The following is a 14,332-nucleotide window of genomic DNA, read 5'->3' on the forward strand; positions in this document are numbered from 1 at the left end:
CACACATTGTTTTATTCTAAATGGGGTCTATTTATTATATATTTATACTCTCGGACGGCAGCCCTCACATAATACCTTTGTGCACCAGCGATTATCATTGCCGCCACATCCAAGGTAATTTATTTTGGTGCAGTTTCTAGTCATTGTATTATAATGCCACATATTTTTATTAGCCGAGTCTTTGCACTTTCTTCTGCGATTATTACCGCTATCAAAAGTCCCATTGCACTTTGGCGCTCCTATGAAAGTTTAACATGAAAATATCGTCATACATTTTGGTGTTTATCCCTACTTACCAGGTTTTCCCTTGCATCTTACCACTCCACTAACATCCACCCAAAGGTACAAGACCATTACGGCAGTAATAAAAATCAAGGTGGAATTCCGCATTTTAGTAGGAAACTTTGTTCAGTCTATGGTGATATAGGAATAAGGTCTTAACTCAGATGTCAGGGTCTTTATAAAGCCTACTTTAGTCACATTGTTTTCTTCTTTAATTTTTTTACGCTCTATTTTTGGTATATATAAACTTATTAATGTCTGCTGGAGAATCGAATTGAAAAAACACGTGCCTTAAACTGAATAAAAGGTATAATTAAACACAATTCATTATATTTTTCCTTGTCAAGTATTTTTGTGCGAGATTCTAAAAATATCTTTAGATTGTCAGATATAGGGCTAAACAAGTATTGTTTGCTTTTCGAGCCTGTCTTGGAGTGTTATAATAATTAAATGACTTCTAATTTGTTTGTATTACGCGTGGGTATAATTGCAAAAGGTACTTTGTGCCAATGCACTCAATATCCATTTGTGCTTTTTAACTGAGCTTTTATAACCTTTGCAACCTATATAAAGTTTTTAAATCAGTCATGAAAATATCACACAGATGATCAAAATGAGTCTGAATTTAGCTCTTGTCTTTTTAACTTTATTTGCGGCCTTTGCCACGGGCCAATTTCTCTGCCGCGGACGACCCCGTAAGTGAGAAACATTTTTATTTTGCCAATTCCAAATAAATTTAAATCATTTTTCAGCCTTTCCGACATGTGTTGGCATTAAAAATGAAGGACTGGCGCTTGGAGTGGGATGTGCGAGTAGAGCCACGTCTGAAATGTGGTACTATAACAGCGCTGCCCGTCAATGTCTAAAGATGTCGTACAGCGGATGTGGAGGAAATACCAACCGATTTTGCAACCTTCTAGCGTGTCGTCTCCTTTGTGTTCCACGACTTGGCCGTTAAAATAAATTTACACATTTTCAAATTATTCGGGGGTGTCACAGAAATTATTTCCAACCGAAATCCGTTAAAGTTCTTACGTTCATCAATGCAAAATCCAACCTTCTTCGGTTGGAAGAGATTTCTGTTGTTGATTGTTGTCCAAATTTTGATTAAATTAAATTCAAAATTCAGAATTATTACAAAAATGTTATTTCCAAGCGCATATAACCCATATATCAAAAAATACCGAAGCTGTAATTTGTTTAAATTTATTTAACCGATCATTCCTATAGGCTATATGATATAGTTGTCCGATCTAGTTCATTCCGACTTACATACTACACTCAGAAAAAAAGTTCCTTAATTTAAGTCTTGATTTAAGGAATAATGGCTTTAAAATGGCTAACAAGTCTATACGTGGACTTAAAAATTTGCATTCCATATAAATTGTAATTTAAGTCCATGTATAGCCTTATTTAGCCATTTTTAGTCCATCGTTCCTTAATTTAAGTAACGTGGACTTTAATCAAGGTAATTTTTTTTTCTGGGTGTACCTGAAAACGAAAGAAGACTGTTGAGAAAGTTTTTACCCGATAGCTTAAAAACTGAGAGACTAGACAGACGGACATGGCTATATCGAATCGTCTAGTAATGCTGATCAAAAATATATATACTTTTTAGGGTCCTTCACTACGTTGCAAACTTCTGACTGAAATCATTATACCCTCTGCAGGGGTATAAAAAAGTCAATGGTTATTTACTTTGGATTTTTTTTCTGTAATCTAAATATATTATTATCTTGTTGTCCGTGCTAAGCAGCAAGTAATGAAATTCAAAAATCCCAAGGCCGTAGGTGAGACTTGAACGTCCAGCACACAAGTGTTCATAAAAGTGGGACAATTTTTTTTATAGGTATTGTTTAAAATCTAGGACAAGTTTAAAATATGCATTGTTTTAAAGAAATTTACAACATGAATTTCGATGGTTTTTTTGTACACATTCCTATAAAAGCTCTGCAAATCGAACGATCAATCAGTTAATGCCGAACAGTAAGATATTCAAAATGAAGTTTCTTATGATCCTGGCTATTTTCACTCTGTATATCGTCTGTATCGATGCCCAGCGCTTTTGTCAAGGACGACCTGGTAAGTGCAGAAGGATAAAATGTACGAGGCACGAAAGACTTGACCAACAAAATTTCAGTTTTTCAGATATGCACTGGCGGTCGGGATGAAGGAAACAGCAATGGACGTTTTTGCGGCGCTGCCTCCCAAAACGAAATGTGGTTCTATAATTCCAGGGGTAGAAAGTGTGAAAAGATGAGGTATCGCGGCTGTGGGGGCAATAACAATCGCTACTGCAGCTTGTCAGATTGTATTGAAAAGTGCAGGCGCTGAATTCCACACCAAACAATAAAGGAAGCTAGCTTCGGCCAGCCAAAGCTTATATGCCCTTGCAGATAATTTTTATTAAATTGCAAAATGTTAATTTCTTCGTTCCTTCCTATGGCATCTTTATTGTCAAATTTAGAAGAGAGTACAATAAAAACTATCGATGCTTAATTCGTTTCCTATTAATTGTTTGATCGTTCCTATGGCAGCTATATGATATAATCGTCCGCTTTTTATAAAATAAAATTCGAAATTCAGAATAATTAAACTGTTGATTCTGATTCTGTGGAACCCCTGACAATGTTTGTATACATATACCCTTGCAGAGGGTGCAATGAAACGGCTCGTTTAAATTGCGCGCCGTGTTTACTGAAGGTTCCTTAGGACACCAGAGGGCTGCATTAAAAAATTGAGCTTTATGCGCCATCAGTTGAAAAAATTACGAATCAATTTCCGTCAATGTCAATTGGTCGCTTATTTTCTGAAGGGAAATCTCATGCCCAATGCGTTTCTCTTACCAAATAATTTGTTGGACTTCAATCTTCGTGGTATCGCAAAATTTATTAAGATTGCAGTCAAACTGAGGAAAATGGCCCAAGTCGCGGTTAAGGGCGGCAAAACAAAAATTGACATCGAGAAATTTTTAAGGAATGATGGAATTGTAGAAATCAAGGAATAAAAATAATAAACTTACAAAAATGTGGACCTCCGCGTCAAAGAGCTATAACCACATTTTTATATCATGGAAAGGGGTTAAAACAAATTCTATTCCATTTTATATTAAAAGATTAATGGCCAAAAAGTTCAAAAAAATTTTATAAAAATTATCTCTTTTACCCTTTACTGTTAACAGCGAAAGTAAGTTTCGTACTGTCATTACCCCAGGCTCTTTTGAGCCAAATCTGGATCTTTTTTTCGCGTTGTCTCTTTGGCCCATTTTTATTGAATTTGGCTCTTTTTTGCTGATAGCGATATAAAATATTTTAAAGTTGGAAAAACAAATTCATATTTTTAATTATGCATTTTTTTTGCAATTTTAAAAGTGATTAATGTCTGAAATCCAAAAGTGCCAGATCGAAACTAAATTGTTCCACTGGTATGGTAATTTGGTATATGGTAAAAAGTTGGCTCTTTTTTATTCAAATTGGCTCATTTTTAATCTTTTTTTGGCTCATACAAAATTTTTGAAGTGGCAACCGCGGCTATACTAGTTTAAAACAAGAAAGGAAGCTAGCTTATATACCCATGTGGATAAAGTAAATACAGTGAGTCCCATTAATATTCCGTTTTTTTTTTGCAACTTTAAACGTGAATAAAAGGTATGAAACTAATAAAATCAAAATATTTAATGATGCAGGGTTAAAGCTTGTTTTATTACTTTTAAAAAAATTTTTTTTTGCATATTCTGACCCAGTTTTACCTACTTAAAAAAGGATGGGCAGGATAAAGTCAAAACAAGAAAGAAAGCTAGCTTCGGCCAGCCGGTATTAAGATTTCAGTCAGAAGTTTGCAACGCAGTGAAGGAGACGTTTCCGACCCCATAAAGTATATATATTCTTGATCAGCATCACAAGACGAGTCGATCTAGCCATGTCCGTCTGTCCGTCCGTCTGTCCGTCTGTCTGTTTCTACGCAAACTAGTCTCTCAGTTTTTGAGCTATCGGGACGAAACTTTCGCAAAAGTCTTCTTTCTATTGCAGGTAGTATATATGTCGGAGCCGACCGGATCGGACAACTATATCTAATAGCTCCCATAGGAAGGATCGGAAAAAAAAACTTTAAAAAAATCTAGCTTTGGTGTTTTTTGAAATATTACCTTCTACTTTTGGGGATGTTATTTTTTAAATATTTCTGAATTTCGAATTAATTATTTAAAAAATCGGACTACTATATCATATAGCTGCCATAGGAACGATCGGAAAATTAATGGAAAAGTAATAGGAAATAAATTCTAGTTTCTTTGATTTTTATGGTATCACTATGGACGGCAGTCCATGTAGTGACGAAGCGCACCAGGAGAGTGTGCGAAGGCGACTACTATATATACACGAAGAAATGAAAATCTGCTGTGATAGTCAGATCGTAATGAGTAATACACCAATCGAAAGGTATTGCAAAAACTTAAAGGATTGCATACCAAGACTTTAAGAAAATCAATTGGATTGGGAGAGAGAGCGGTGAAAGTGAAAAAGTAAAAATTTAGAAATTTGGAGCTGTTGGGGCCGGTGGGGATAAATGCCCCCTCGCAATGATTTACTTGTATTCCTTTTGAAAATACCCGTCGAATGAGGGGTCATTTGTCAAAATCCGACGCTCCGTTCAAAAGTTATAGCCAAAATAAGATTTTCTTCTTCTTCCCAAAATGAAAATTTAATTCTGTTTGTCAGTTTGTCCACTTGTCCACTTGTCCACTTGTCCACTTGTCCAAAACATGTTTTTTAAGTTCTGAAAATTTGATATGACGTTCATCACATCGATATAAAAAACTTTTGTTCTACCACTTTTGGAAAAACTCGCTAGTTTAGCGGGAAAACAGCTATAAATAGCTAAAATTCGGAAAGCCGTAACTTCTATACTACTAAAGCTACAGACTTGTGCTGCATCTCGTTTGAAAGGTATTTTGAAATGCTATAAACGCCTTCTATATGCAATTTGTGTAAATGTAATAGTTAAAGAAATATGAACAAAAGACAATTTTTTAAAACTTTTTTTTTAGCTTTTTTTTATTTTTCTCAAAAACGGCTCTAACGATTTTTTTTAAAACCTTAAACTGTATAGCCCTTGAGATTCCTTAAATTTTGGTATATAACACATTACTGTAAAAAGTCACGTTTAATAGTTATTTTTATACGAAAATAGCCACTGTTGCCAGCTCGAACAATTAACGCTCCCTGAGTATTGAATTTTGTGGGAGGGTATCCGAACTGTATTTTAGGGTCATGGAATCAGTAAATTTGCACTTAAGAGTTCCATATAGGAATCTTTTGTTCTACGACTTTTGGAAAAAGCCGCTACTTTAGCGGGAAAGAGCTAAAAATAGCTAAATTTCGTTAGTTTGTAAGTTCTACACTACTAAAGGTACAGACATGTGCTATACCTCGTTTAAAAGGTATTTTGAAATACTTCAACGCCTTTTTAACTCAATTTGTTAAAATACAATAGTTTAAAAATTATGATTGACCAATTTAAATTTAAATGTATATATTAGCTCCTATGAGAGCAAAAGTAAACAAACAAAAACTTCTGATATCAAATAAAAACACCTCTTAACGAGGTAAAAAACTAGTGACGACCGCACCTTCAACATACAAAAGTTCTGATATCAACATTTGTGACGAAAAATTATTACACTCGTCATTAAATAGACTTTCTAATATTTTCTCATTGGGCACGCTGCAATAGAAAATGCCTGTGAAGGGAAAAAGGTTGGAATAGTTTGCTAGGGCGGGCCGAATGAGAAAATATTAGAAAGTCTATTTAATGACGAGTGTAATAATTTTTCGTCACAAATGTTGATATCAGAACTTTTGTATGTTGAAGGTGCGGTCGTCACTAGTTTTTTACCTCGTTAAGAGGTGTTTTTATTTGATTATCTTCTACTCTAGGATATGACTCTTTTTAAATATTTCCGAATTTCAATTTTAATTTGATCAAAATCGGACGACTATATCATATAGCTCATATAGGAACGATCGGAAAATTAATGAGAAATATTAAAAAATTGAACATTTTTGCGATTTGTTAATTAATAGGAATAATCTGCAAGGGTATATAAGCTTCGGCTGGCCGAAGCTAGCTTCCTTTCTTGTTTTTGGCAAGTTTCAAGTTCGTTTTGCTGAAAGTACATGATACATTACGTAGCGAGGTACCTACTAAAAATACAAACTAAATTCTCATGTGCGTTATACAATGTATATAATATACCCATATAATATAGACATGTATTCAAAAGCTTAAGTAGTTTATTTCAGATTACGGTGGTTTCAAAGCTTCTATAAAAATGGCTTAGTCGCAATAAAAAAAATAATTAAAAAAAATAGTTATTTATCTAGAAATTTGGTGACCTTATGAAATGCACTTTTTAATGCTCTCTGTTGTTATTTATTTGTACAGCCTTTCCTAATATTATTAATAAAATGATAATTTCTTTAGAAAAAATTATATTTTGAAAAAGTACAATAAAAATGTATATATCGCTATATGAAATTGAATGGGCTTCACGGAACAGCTCAGAAACAATAGAAAACAACTGTATTTAAAAATATGGATCGATATGGCGTTTTTCTTTTAAATAAATGGCTTTGTTTCAACGAATTACGTTACTGAAATAAGCTTGGTAATAAGGCCGAATTTCTTCTATATAAGCCTTAAATCATTGCTAGAGTAATCAGTTCAAATCGATCAGTCGATAATAAACTATCAAAAATGAAATTCCTTTTGATCTTGGCCAGCTTAATTGTCTATATGGGCCTTGCCGCTGCCCAGAATTGCCAAGGACGTGTTAGTAAGTATAAACAAAAAAACATTAACAATAGTTTCATGAAGTAATAAATTTAACCTGTAGTTGGCGAGCCAAACTGCCGCGGCGGTAAAGACGAAGGATCACCAACTCGAGCCAGAGGTGGACCAGCTTGTACTCCACAGCCAAATAACAACATGTGGTACTACAACGAGAGAACTAATAAATGCCTCAAGATGAGTTATAAAGGGTGCTACGGCAACAGAAATCGTTATTGCACATTGCAAAGCTGTGAAGCAAAATGCCCTCCTCGAAACTAAAACTATGAACCCAAATAAACCCTGCCATCTGACATAAATAAATAAAATAAAATCATGCTATTAAGCTAAAAAAAACTGACATCACTTTTTTTTGTTGATACCTACTTAGTAGATCAAACTTAAACTCTTATATGATGAAAATAGGTAAATACAAAGCAGTAGTTTGCTTAATTGCGGATCTAAATTTATCTTCTATTCCAAAACCTAAATATACAAGAATTTTTTTTTTGAATTTTATAATTTATTTATTTTAATAGAAAAATTGTTTGGAATACTTGTTATTTTTGAAGTAAAGCTTATAAATAATGCAATGTAGATTATACAACAAGATTATTTTTTTTAGCAACACTGCGTTACAAATATTTAACCCTTAATTCATGACTTTATAAAAAAAAATATTTTTTTTAATGACAGTTGCCTTTTGTATAACAAGCAAGAGTTCACCGATCAATACATCTGCAAATTATTATACGAATACATGATAACCATAAAAAATAAATATAATATAGCTTTTATTTACAAAATTCATAAGCCCTGTTATTGTTTAAAATCACGCGCAACCCATTGAATGGGCCTCGTGCAATTCATTGAATAGAAATAACTGAATTAAAATAAAAGATCAGTACATTTCTGGGTTGGCATATGGATATATTTCCCATTATCACCACCTCATTGTAAAACTTAGGCTTCATAATTAAAATTAAAATCGATAAAAATGGTACTTAATAATATAAACAAGAGGGAACGTTATAGTCGGATGCCCCGACTATCAGATACCCGTTACTCAGGTAAAGGGAGTGCGAGGGAGATGGAGATAGAGATAGAAAACGTTGATCACGCATAACTTTTTAACGAATGGTCCGATTTGAAAAATTTCTTCTACATTTCGATAGGTATTGATAAACACAATAAAACTGCATTTTTACTTTTCCAAAATATTAAAATTTTTAAAATCGTATATAAGCGATGGTGGGCGTTAGAGGGGGCGTGGCACCATTTTGAAACAAACTTGCGCTGCGTAGGAATTCCTAGAATCTGCATGCAAAATGCCAATCTTCTAGCTTCTATAGTTTCCGAGATCTCAGCGTTCATACGGACAGACGGACAGACAGACAGACAGACAGACAGACAGACAGACAGACAGACAGACGGACAGACGGACAGACGGACATGGCTAGATCGACTCGGCTAGTGATCCTGATCAAGAATATATATACTTTATGGGGTCGGAAACGCTTCCTTCTACCTGTTACATACTTTTGCACGAATACAATATACCCTTTTACTCTACGAGTAACGGGTATAAAAAGGTTTGAATTAAATATATAAGTAATGCGATTTTAGAAAACTGGAGATGTTGATGCCGGCGGAGATGTATTTTCCAGTTAATGGAACAATTTTGGTTAGACGTAAAAACATCAATGTTTACACATTGTCTACTTAACATTTTTACATTATACACATTATCGACTAGCGCTGTAGTTCAATGGCATTTTTAAATCAATTTCACTGTTATGCGATTATCTCGAGAACTTGTTTTAAAAAGACTTCATTCAATTGTCAATACTTTCAGATACCGCTTTAAAGACGTAATAAATATTTTAAAATTAGTGTCGGTGTCGGTTGTTGTCTCGGACACAAAAGGTTCATGTCGTGGCCAAGTGTTCCTAGTTCTGGAGTGCTTTGTGAAACACTTTCTACGAATCGGGATAGGGAAATACCGTAAAGTGAGGGGAGCCAGTATTTCAAATGGACTTTTCAAATACTCGTTACATCTTTTCCTTTCATGCCCAACATTCCGGAATAATAACTAAAATATAATTAATAATTAAAATTTTAAAACTTTGACGAGGTGTAGCTTTAAACTAACGACTGGAACTCAACGATGTGATTTCTTAATCAGGGAGATGTACTTTACCGTAAAACCAAGGTTGTCTTCGATGAGGATGTTGTAAATTGTATTTTGTAAACTTGTGTAACCAACGACCCCCTGCAACTGTGCAGCTTTTAAATTTCAATGACTACAAAATTAAAAATTAAATAAGAAAATTAAATTAAATTATAAATAAATAAATAAACAAGAAAGGAAGCTAGCTTCGGCCAGCCGAAGCTTATATACCCTTGCAGATCATTCCTATTAATTTACAAATCGCAAAATTGTTAAATTTCCTGTTATTTCTCATTAATTTTCCGATCGTTCCTATGGCAGCTATATGATATAGTAGTTCAATTTTAATAAAATTAAAACCGAAATTCGGAAATTTTTAAAAAGAGCCATATCCCAGAGTTGAAGGAATACAATAAAAACCAACGAAGCAATAATTTTTTTCCTATTAATTTGCATTTAATTTTCCGACCGTTCCTATGGCAACTATATGATATAGTGTCCCGATTTTTTCCAATTTAATTCGAAATTCATAAATATTTAAAAAACAAGAAAGGAAGCTAGCTTCGGCAAGCCGAAGCTTATATACCCTTGCAGATTATTCCTATTAATTTACAAATCGCAAAAATGTTAAATTTTCTATTATTTTATATTAATTTTTCGATCGTTTCTATGGCAGTTATATGATATAGTAGTTCGATCTTTTTAAAATTAAAATCGAAATTCGGAAATATTTAAAAATAGTCATATCCCAGAGTAGAAGGGAATGTAATAAAAATCAACAAAGATATAATTTGTTTTCCTATTAATTTCCATTTAATTTTTCGACCGTTCCTATGGCAGCTATATGATATAGTGATCCGATTTTTAAAATATTTAATTCGAAATTCAGAAATATATAAAAAATAATATTCCCAAGAGTAGAAGGTAATACTTGAAAAAACACCGAAGCTAGAATTTTTTAAAGTTTTTTTTTCCGATCGTTTCTATGGGAGCTATAAGATATAATTGTCCGATCCGGTCGGTTCCGACATATATACTACCTGCAATAGAAAGAAGACTTTTGGGAAAGTTTCATCCCGATAGCTTGAAAACTGAGAGACTAGTTTGCGTAGAAACGGACGGACAGACGGACGGACAGACGGAAAGACGGACATGGCTAGATCGACTCGTCTTGTGATGCTGATCAAGAATATATATACTTTATGGGGTCGGAAACGTCTCCTTCACTGCGTTGCAAACTTCTGACTGAAATCATAATACCCTCTGCAAGGGTATAAAAATTAGCAAGGGTACAAAAAATTCTCTAATTTTTTGTAGAATGGACGGCTAAACCCTTAGCCTACACTCATAAAAATAATTTTCTACATTTTAGAAAATCGCCCTAAAAAATTTTTCGCCTTTGAACTGAGAAAAATTTTCTATTTTCACGACAAATTTGCCATAAATTTAAGGCAGGATACCATAAAAAAATATTTTTAGGGTTAATTTTTCTATTTTTCTAATATTTAGGGCGATTTTTTTCGATTTGCTTCGTTTTGACCTTTTCTAAATCCAACGGCGAATTGCCCTAATTTTTTTTCTAAAATTTTTCTAAATACAAGGGCGATTCGCCTTAAAAATCACTCCAAAAGTGTGAAATTCGGTAGCCCAGCGGTCTAATCACTTGCGCTTTCAACTTAGCTTTATGAGGACTAAGGTCGTGGGGTTGTGGGTTCGAACCCTGTGTGATTCAACTTGATTTTTATGTTTTTTTTTTTTTTTGTAAACATTATAATACTGAGGACATTTTTTCGTCCGAATTTTAAATTAAAGTAGTCTTTAAACCTTAAAAACGTATGGGAGTTCTGAGTTAAAAGCATACTTTGTGTTTGCGGGCAAGAAAACGGGACTAATTGTCACAGTCGTCAGGAAAAAAATATACGGTTTAGTTGCCTTTAGTCATATTATAACGTAGACCTCAAGAAAATAAGATGTGTGCAGAGTTTGTTCGTCGTCTTGCGCGATGGGTCTGTGGTGCAGCGGTAGGACGTTAGACTCTAAACCGAGATGTCGTGGGTTCGATTCTCGCCATGGCCAAAAAAAGTAAGTTGTTTTTTCTCCTCATATTTATTTCCCTAATTCATTTACAAACATGATTTTTCAGTTCTAACGGCTGTGCTGTATAGATCGGGCCCCCCTCTTAACCCGGCTCCCATATAAACTACACACCAATACAATAATATGAAACGGTGTCCTCCGCCGGTGTTGTTTAATTAAAGCAGTCCCAGTTCCCAGAATATAGACGATTAAAAAAAAACATGCTTCCCAAATTCAGTTAAGCATGCTCAAACACGATTTTTTTTTAATTTGTCTAATTTTTTAGGGCATTTGCCTATAAAAACAGAAAATTCGCCCTTAATTTTAGAAAAATACACCTTAAAATTAGGGCAAATCACCCTAAAAACAGGAAAATATTTCTTATTTCAAGAAAAATCACCCTAAATTAAACCAAATTTCCATCGGGATTTTTTAGAAAATTTTTCTAAATACACGGGCGAATCGCCAGCGGATACGATTTATGGGCGATTTTCTAAATCCACGGGCGAAAAGTCAGTTTTTTAGGGCGATTTAGGGTAAAAATTTCTATGAGTGTACCACTAGACATCCGTTTCAGCACAATCCTATCATTCTGCCAAAAAAATTGATGGGTAGAAAAACAAAGTCGCTCAGAAGAAGCGTTTTGCTGCTTAATTACATACAAAAATTGCATTTTCAAGCGACTTTTTCTACCCATCCATTTTTATACCCTTGCAGAGGGTATTATGATTTCAGTCAGAAGTTTGCAACGCAGTGAAGGAGACGTTTCCGACCCCATAAAGTATATATATTCTTGATCAGCATCACAAGACGAGTCGATCTAGCCATGTCCGTCTGTCCGTCTGTCCGTCCGTCTGTCCGTCTGTCTGTTTCTACGCAAACTAGTCTCTCAGTTTTTGAGCTATCGGGATGAAACTTTCCCAAATATCTTCTTTCTATTGCAGGTAGTATATATGTCGGAACCGACCGGATCGGACAATTATATCTTATAGCTCCCATAGGAACGATCGGAAAAAAAACTTTAAAAAATTCTAGCTTCGGTGTTTTTTCAAGTATTACCTTCTACTCTTGGGAATATTATTTTTTATATATTTCTGAATTTCGAATTAAATATTTTAAAAATCGGATCACTATATCATATAGCTGCCATAGGAACGGTCGAAAAATTAAATGGAAATTAATAGGAAAACAAATTATATCTTTGTTGATTTTTATTACATTCTCTTCTACTCTGGGATACGACTATTTTTAAATATTTCCGAATTTCGATTTTAATTTTAAAAAGATCGAACTACTATATCATATAACTGCCATAGAAACGATCGAAAAATTAATATAAAATAATAGGAAATTTAACATTTTTGCGATTTGTAAATTAATAGGAATAATCTGCAAGGGTATATAAGCTTCGGCTTGCCGAAGCTAGCTTCCTTTCTTGTTTTTTTTTATCTTTCCTATGGGAGCTATAAGATATAGTTGTCCGATCCGGTCATTCCGACATATATACTACCTGCAATAGAAAGAAGACTTTTGGGAAAGTTTCATCCCGACAGCTCAAAAACTAAGAGACTAGTTTGCGTAGAAACAGACAGACAGACGGACAGACGGACATGGCTAGATAGACTCGGCTATTGGTGCTGATCAAGAATATATATACTTTATGGGGTCGGAAACATCTCCTTCACTGCGTTGCAAACTTCTGACTGAAATCATAATACCCTGCAATGGTATAATAAATTAGTAATGCCGATTCTAAACACATTGCAAATGTATTACCTTACAAACAAAGATTTCCTGGATATTAAAGTTCTAGAACGATTTGCCTTGACCCCCAGGATATTGTGTACCCCATGACTTTCGTACATCCTGCGGCTGCCCTTTGTTGGCCAGATGGCATATGCAAAGTGCAAACAAATTATTATTAGCTGCCAACAGTGCCAGCTACATCATCTTCACAATGAAAGCGCCAAGGGATTCCCATACAAATGTGGCCTTCAGTAGAAAGCAGAAGGCATTTGGCCAAGGCGGGGCTTCGGTGCATTTTTCCATTGGCCGGCAGCATTGTTCCGCCTTTAAGACCCATTTAATTCACTTTGTCACCATGCAAATGAAACATTAGTGGTGACGTACCCAAATGGATCGCTCAAAGGTCTCCGTCGGATGCCTGCAATTAGGCCAGACACGTAAATGGAAATGATTTACAATCGTTTGCTGCTACTGTTTGCTGCTGCTGCTGCAGTCCTCGGCCATTAAAGTGCACTGAGAAAAATTATTTGTTTATTAGTTTAGTATTTCCGTTTATAAAATAGATTTTTATTAAAAATATGAATATTCGTTGGAATAATAAAAAATGTTTAGCATAAATTTTGAATACTTAGCATTTAATTAAAAAATGTATGTACAAATTATATGGAGGACAAAATTGCATTACTTACCTTAAAAAGTGAAGTTTTGTATTTTATTCCACTTTGTATTAATAAAATATTAATATTAGGAATTCCATAATCGATCAAACCTTTTTTCCGTGTTGCGGAGGAACGGACACATGTAGCTGTCATCGGCGTTGAGAGTCGACAGCGATTTATCAGTGGCCAAATCAATTAGTAACTACGTAGCTTATCGCCATGTTGTTGGGTGAGGGCTGCAAAATGCAAGGGGGTCTCATAGCCCATTCATTATACGCACCGGCAGAGGAGTGTCATAAATATTCCCATCATCGTTTATTCGGCTCGCCATCAAATGGCCGCAAATGAAAACCTGTTGATGTCCCCCACAGAAGGCGATACACATACAGCCCTCACCCACTTCCACTGCCAGTTGGCATCTTCTTGGCGACTCTTGTAATTGAAGAAGCTCTTTTTTCCTTCATTTTTTAGAGGAGCAACAAAACAGAGGAGGCGCTGTGTCGCCATAAATATTCATGAAGCACTAAAAGGGTTCTCGTCCGGATGCTTAGGTCCTGCTGGGGTGTCGCATTGA

The 14,332-nt window shown here is 34.6% G+C and overlaps 2 protein-coding genes across 2 annotated transcripts; one reads left to right on the plus strand and one right to left on the minus strand.

The window, feature by feature from the left end:
- Nucleotides 1–8: 8 nt before the first annotated feature.
- On the minus strand, nucleotides 9–473 carry LOC108066699 (tissue factor pathway inhibitor). The gene is made up of 2 exons (XM_017155317.3): nucleotides 297–473; nucleotides 9–239 (listed from the first exon to the last, which is right to left on the minus strand). Exons 1-2 carry the CDS (start codon nucleotides 388–390, stop codon nucleotides 43–45), a joined length of 291 nt encoding a protein of 96 aa, XP_017010806.1. The 5' UTR covers nucleotides 391–473; the 3' UTR covers nucleotides 9–42.
- Nucleotides 474–2,282: 1,809 nt separating this feature from the next.
- On the plus strand, nucleotides 2,283–2,616 carry LOC108066726 (PI-actitoxin-Axm2b-like). Its single transcript, XM_017155345.1, has 2 exons — nucleotides 2,283–2,364; nucleotides 2,423–2,616. The coding sequence occupies exons 1-2, from the start codon at nucleotides 2,283–2,285 to the stop codon at nucleotides 2,614–2,616; spliced, it is 276 nt and encodes a 91-aa protein (XP_017010834.1).
- The last annotated feature ends 11,716 nt before the right edge of the window (nucleotides 2,617–14,332 follow it).

Source organism: Drosophila takahashii, chromosome 3L (genome assembly GCF_030179915.1).
Source record: "Drosophila takahashii strain IR98-3 E-12201 chromosome 3L, DtakHiC1v2, whole genome shotgun sequence".
In the NCBI taxonomy this organism is placed as follows: Eukaryota; Metazoa; Arthropoda; class Insecta; order Diptera; family Drosophilidae; genus Drosophila; species Drosophila takahashii.

Coding starts and splice junctions, on each gene's coding strand:
- LOC108066699 (XM_017155317.3), bottom strand. CDS start 390: ATGCGGAATTCCACCTTGATTTTTATTACTGCCGTAATGGTCTTGTAC. Junction 240..296: donor AAGATGCAAGGGAAAACCTG/GTAAGTAGGGAT, acceptor AAACTTTCATAG/GAGCGCCAAAGTGCAATGGG.
- LOC108066726 (XM_017155345.1), top strand. CDS start 2,283: ATGAAGTTTCTTATGATCCTGGCTATTTTCACTCTGTATATCGTCTGT. Junction 2,365..2,422: donor CTTTTGTCAAGGACGACCTG/GTAAGTGCAGAA, acceptor ACAAAATTTCAG/TTTTTCAGATATGCACTGGC.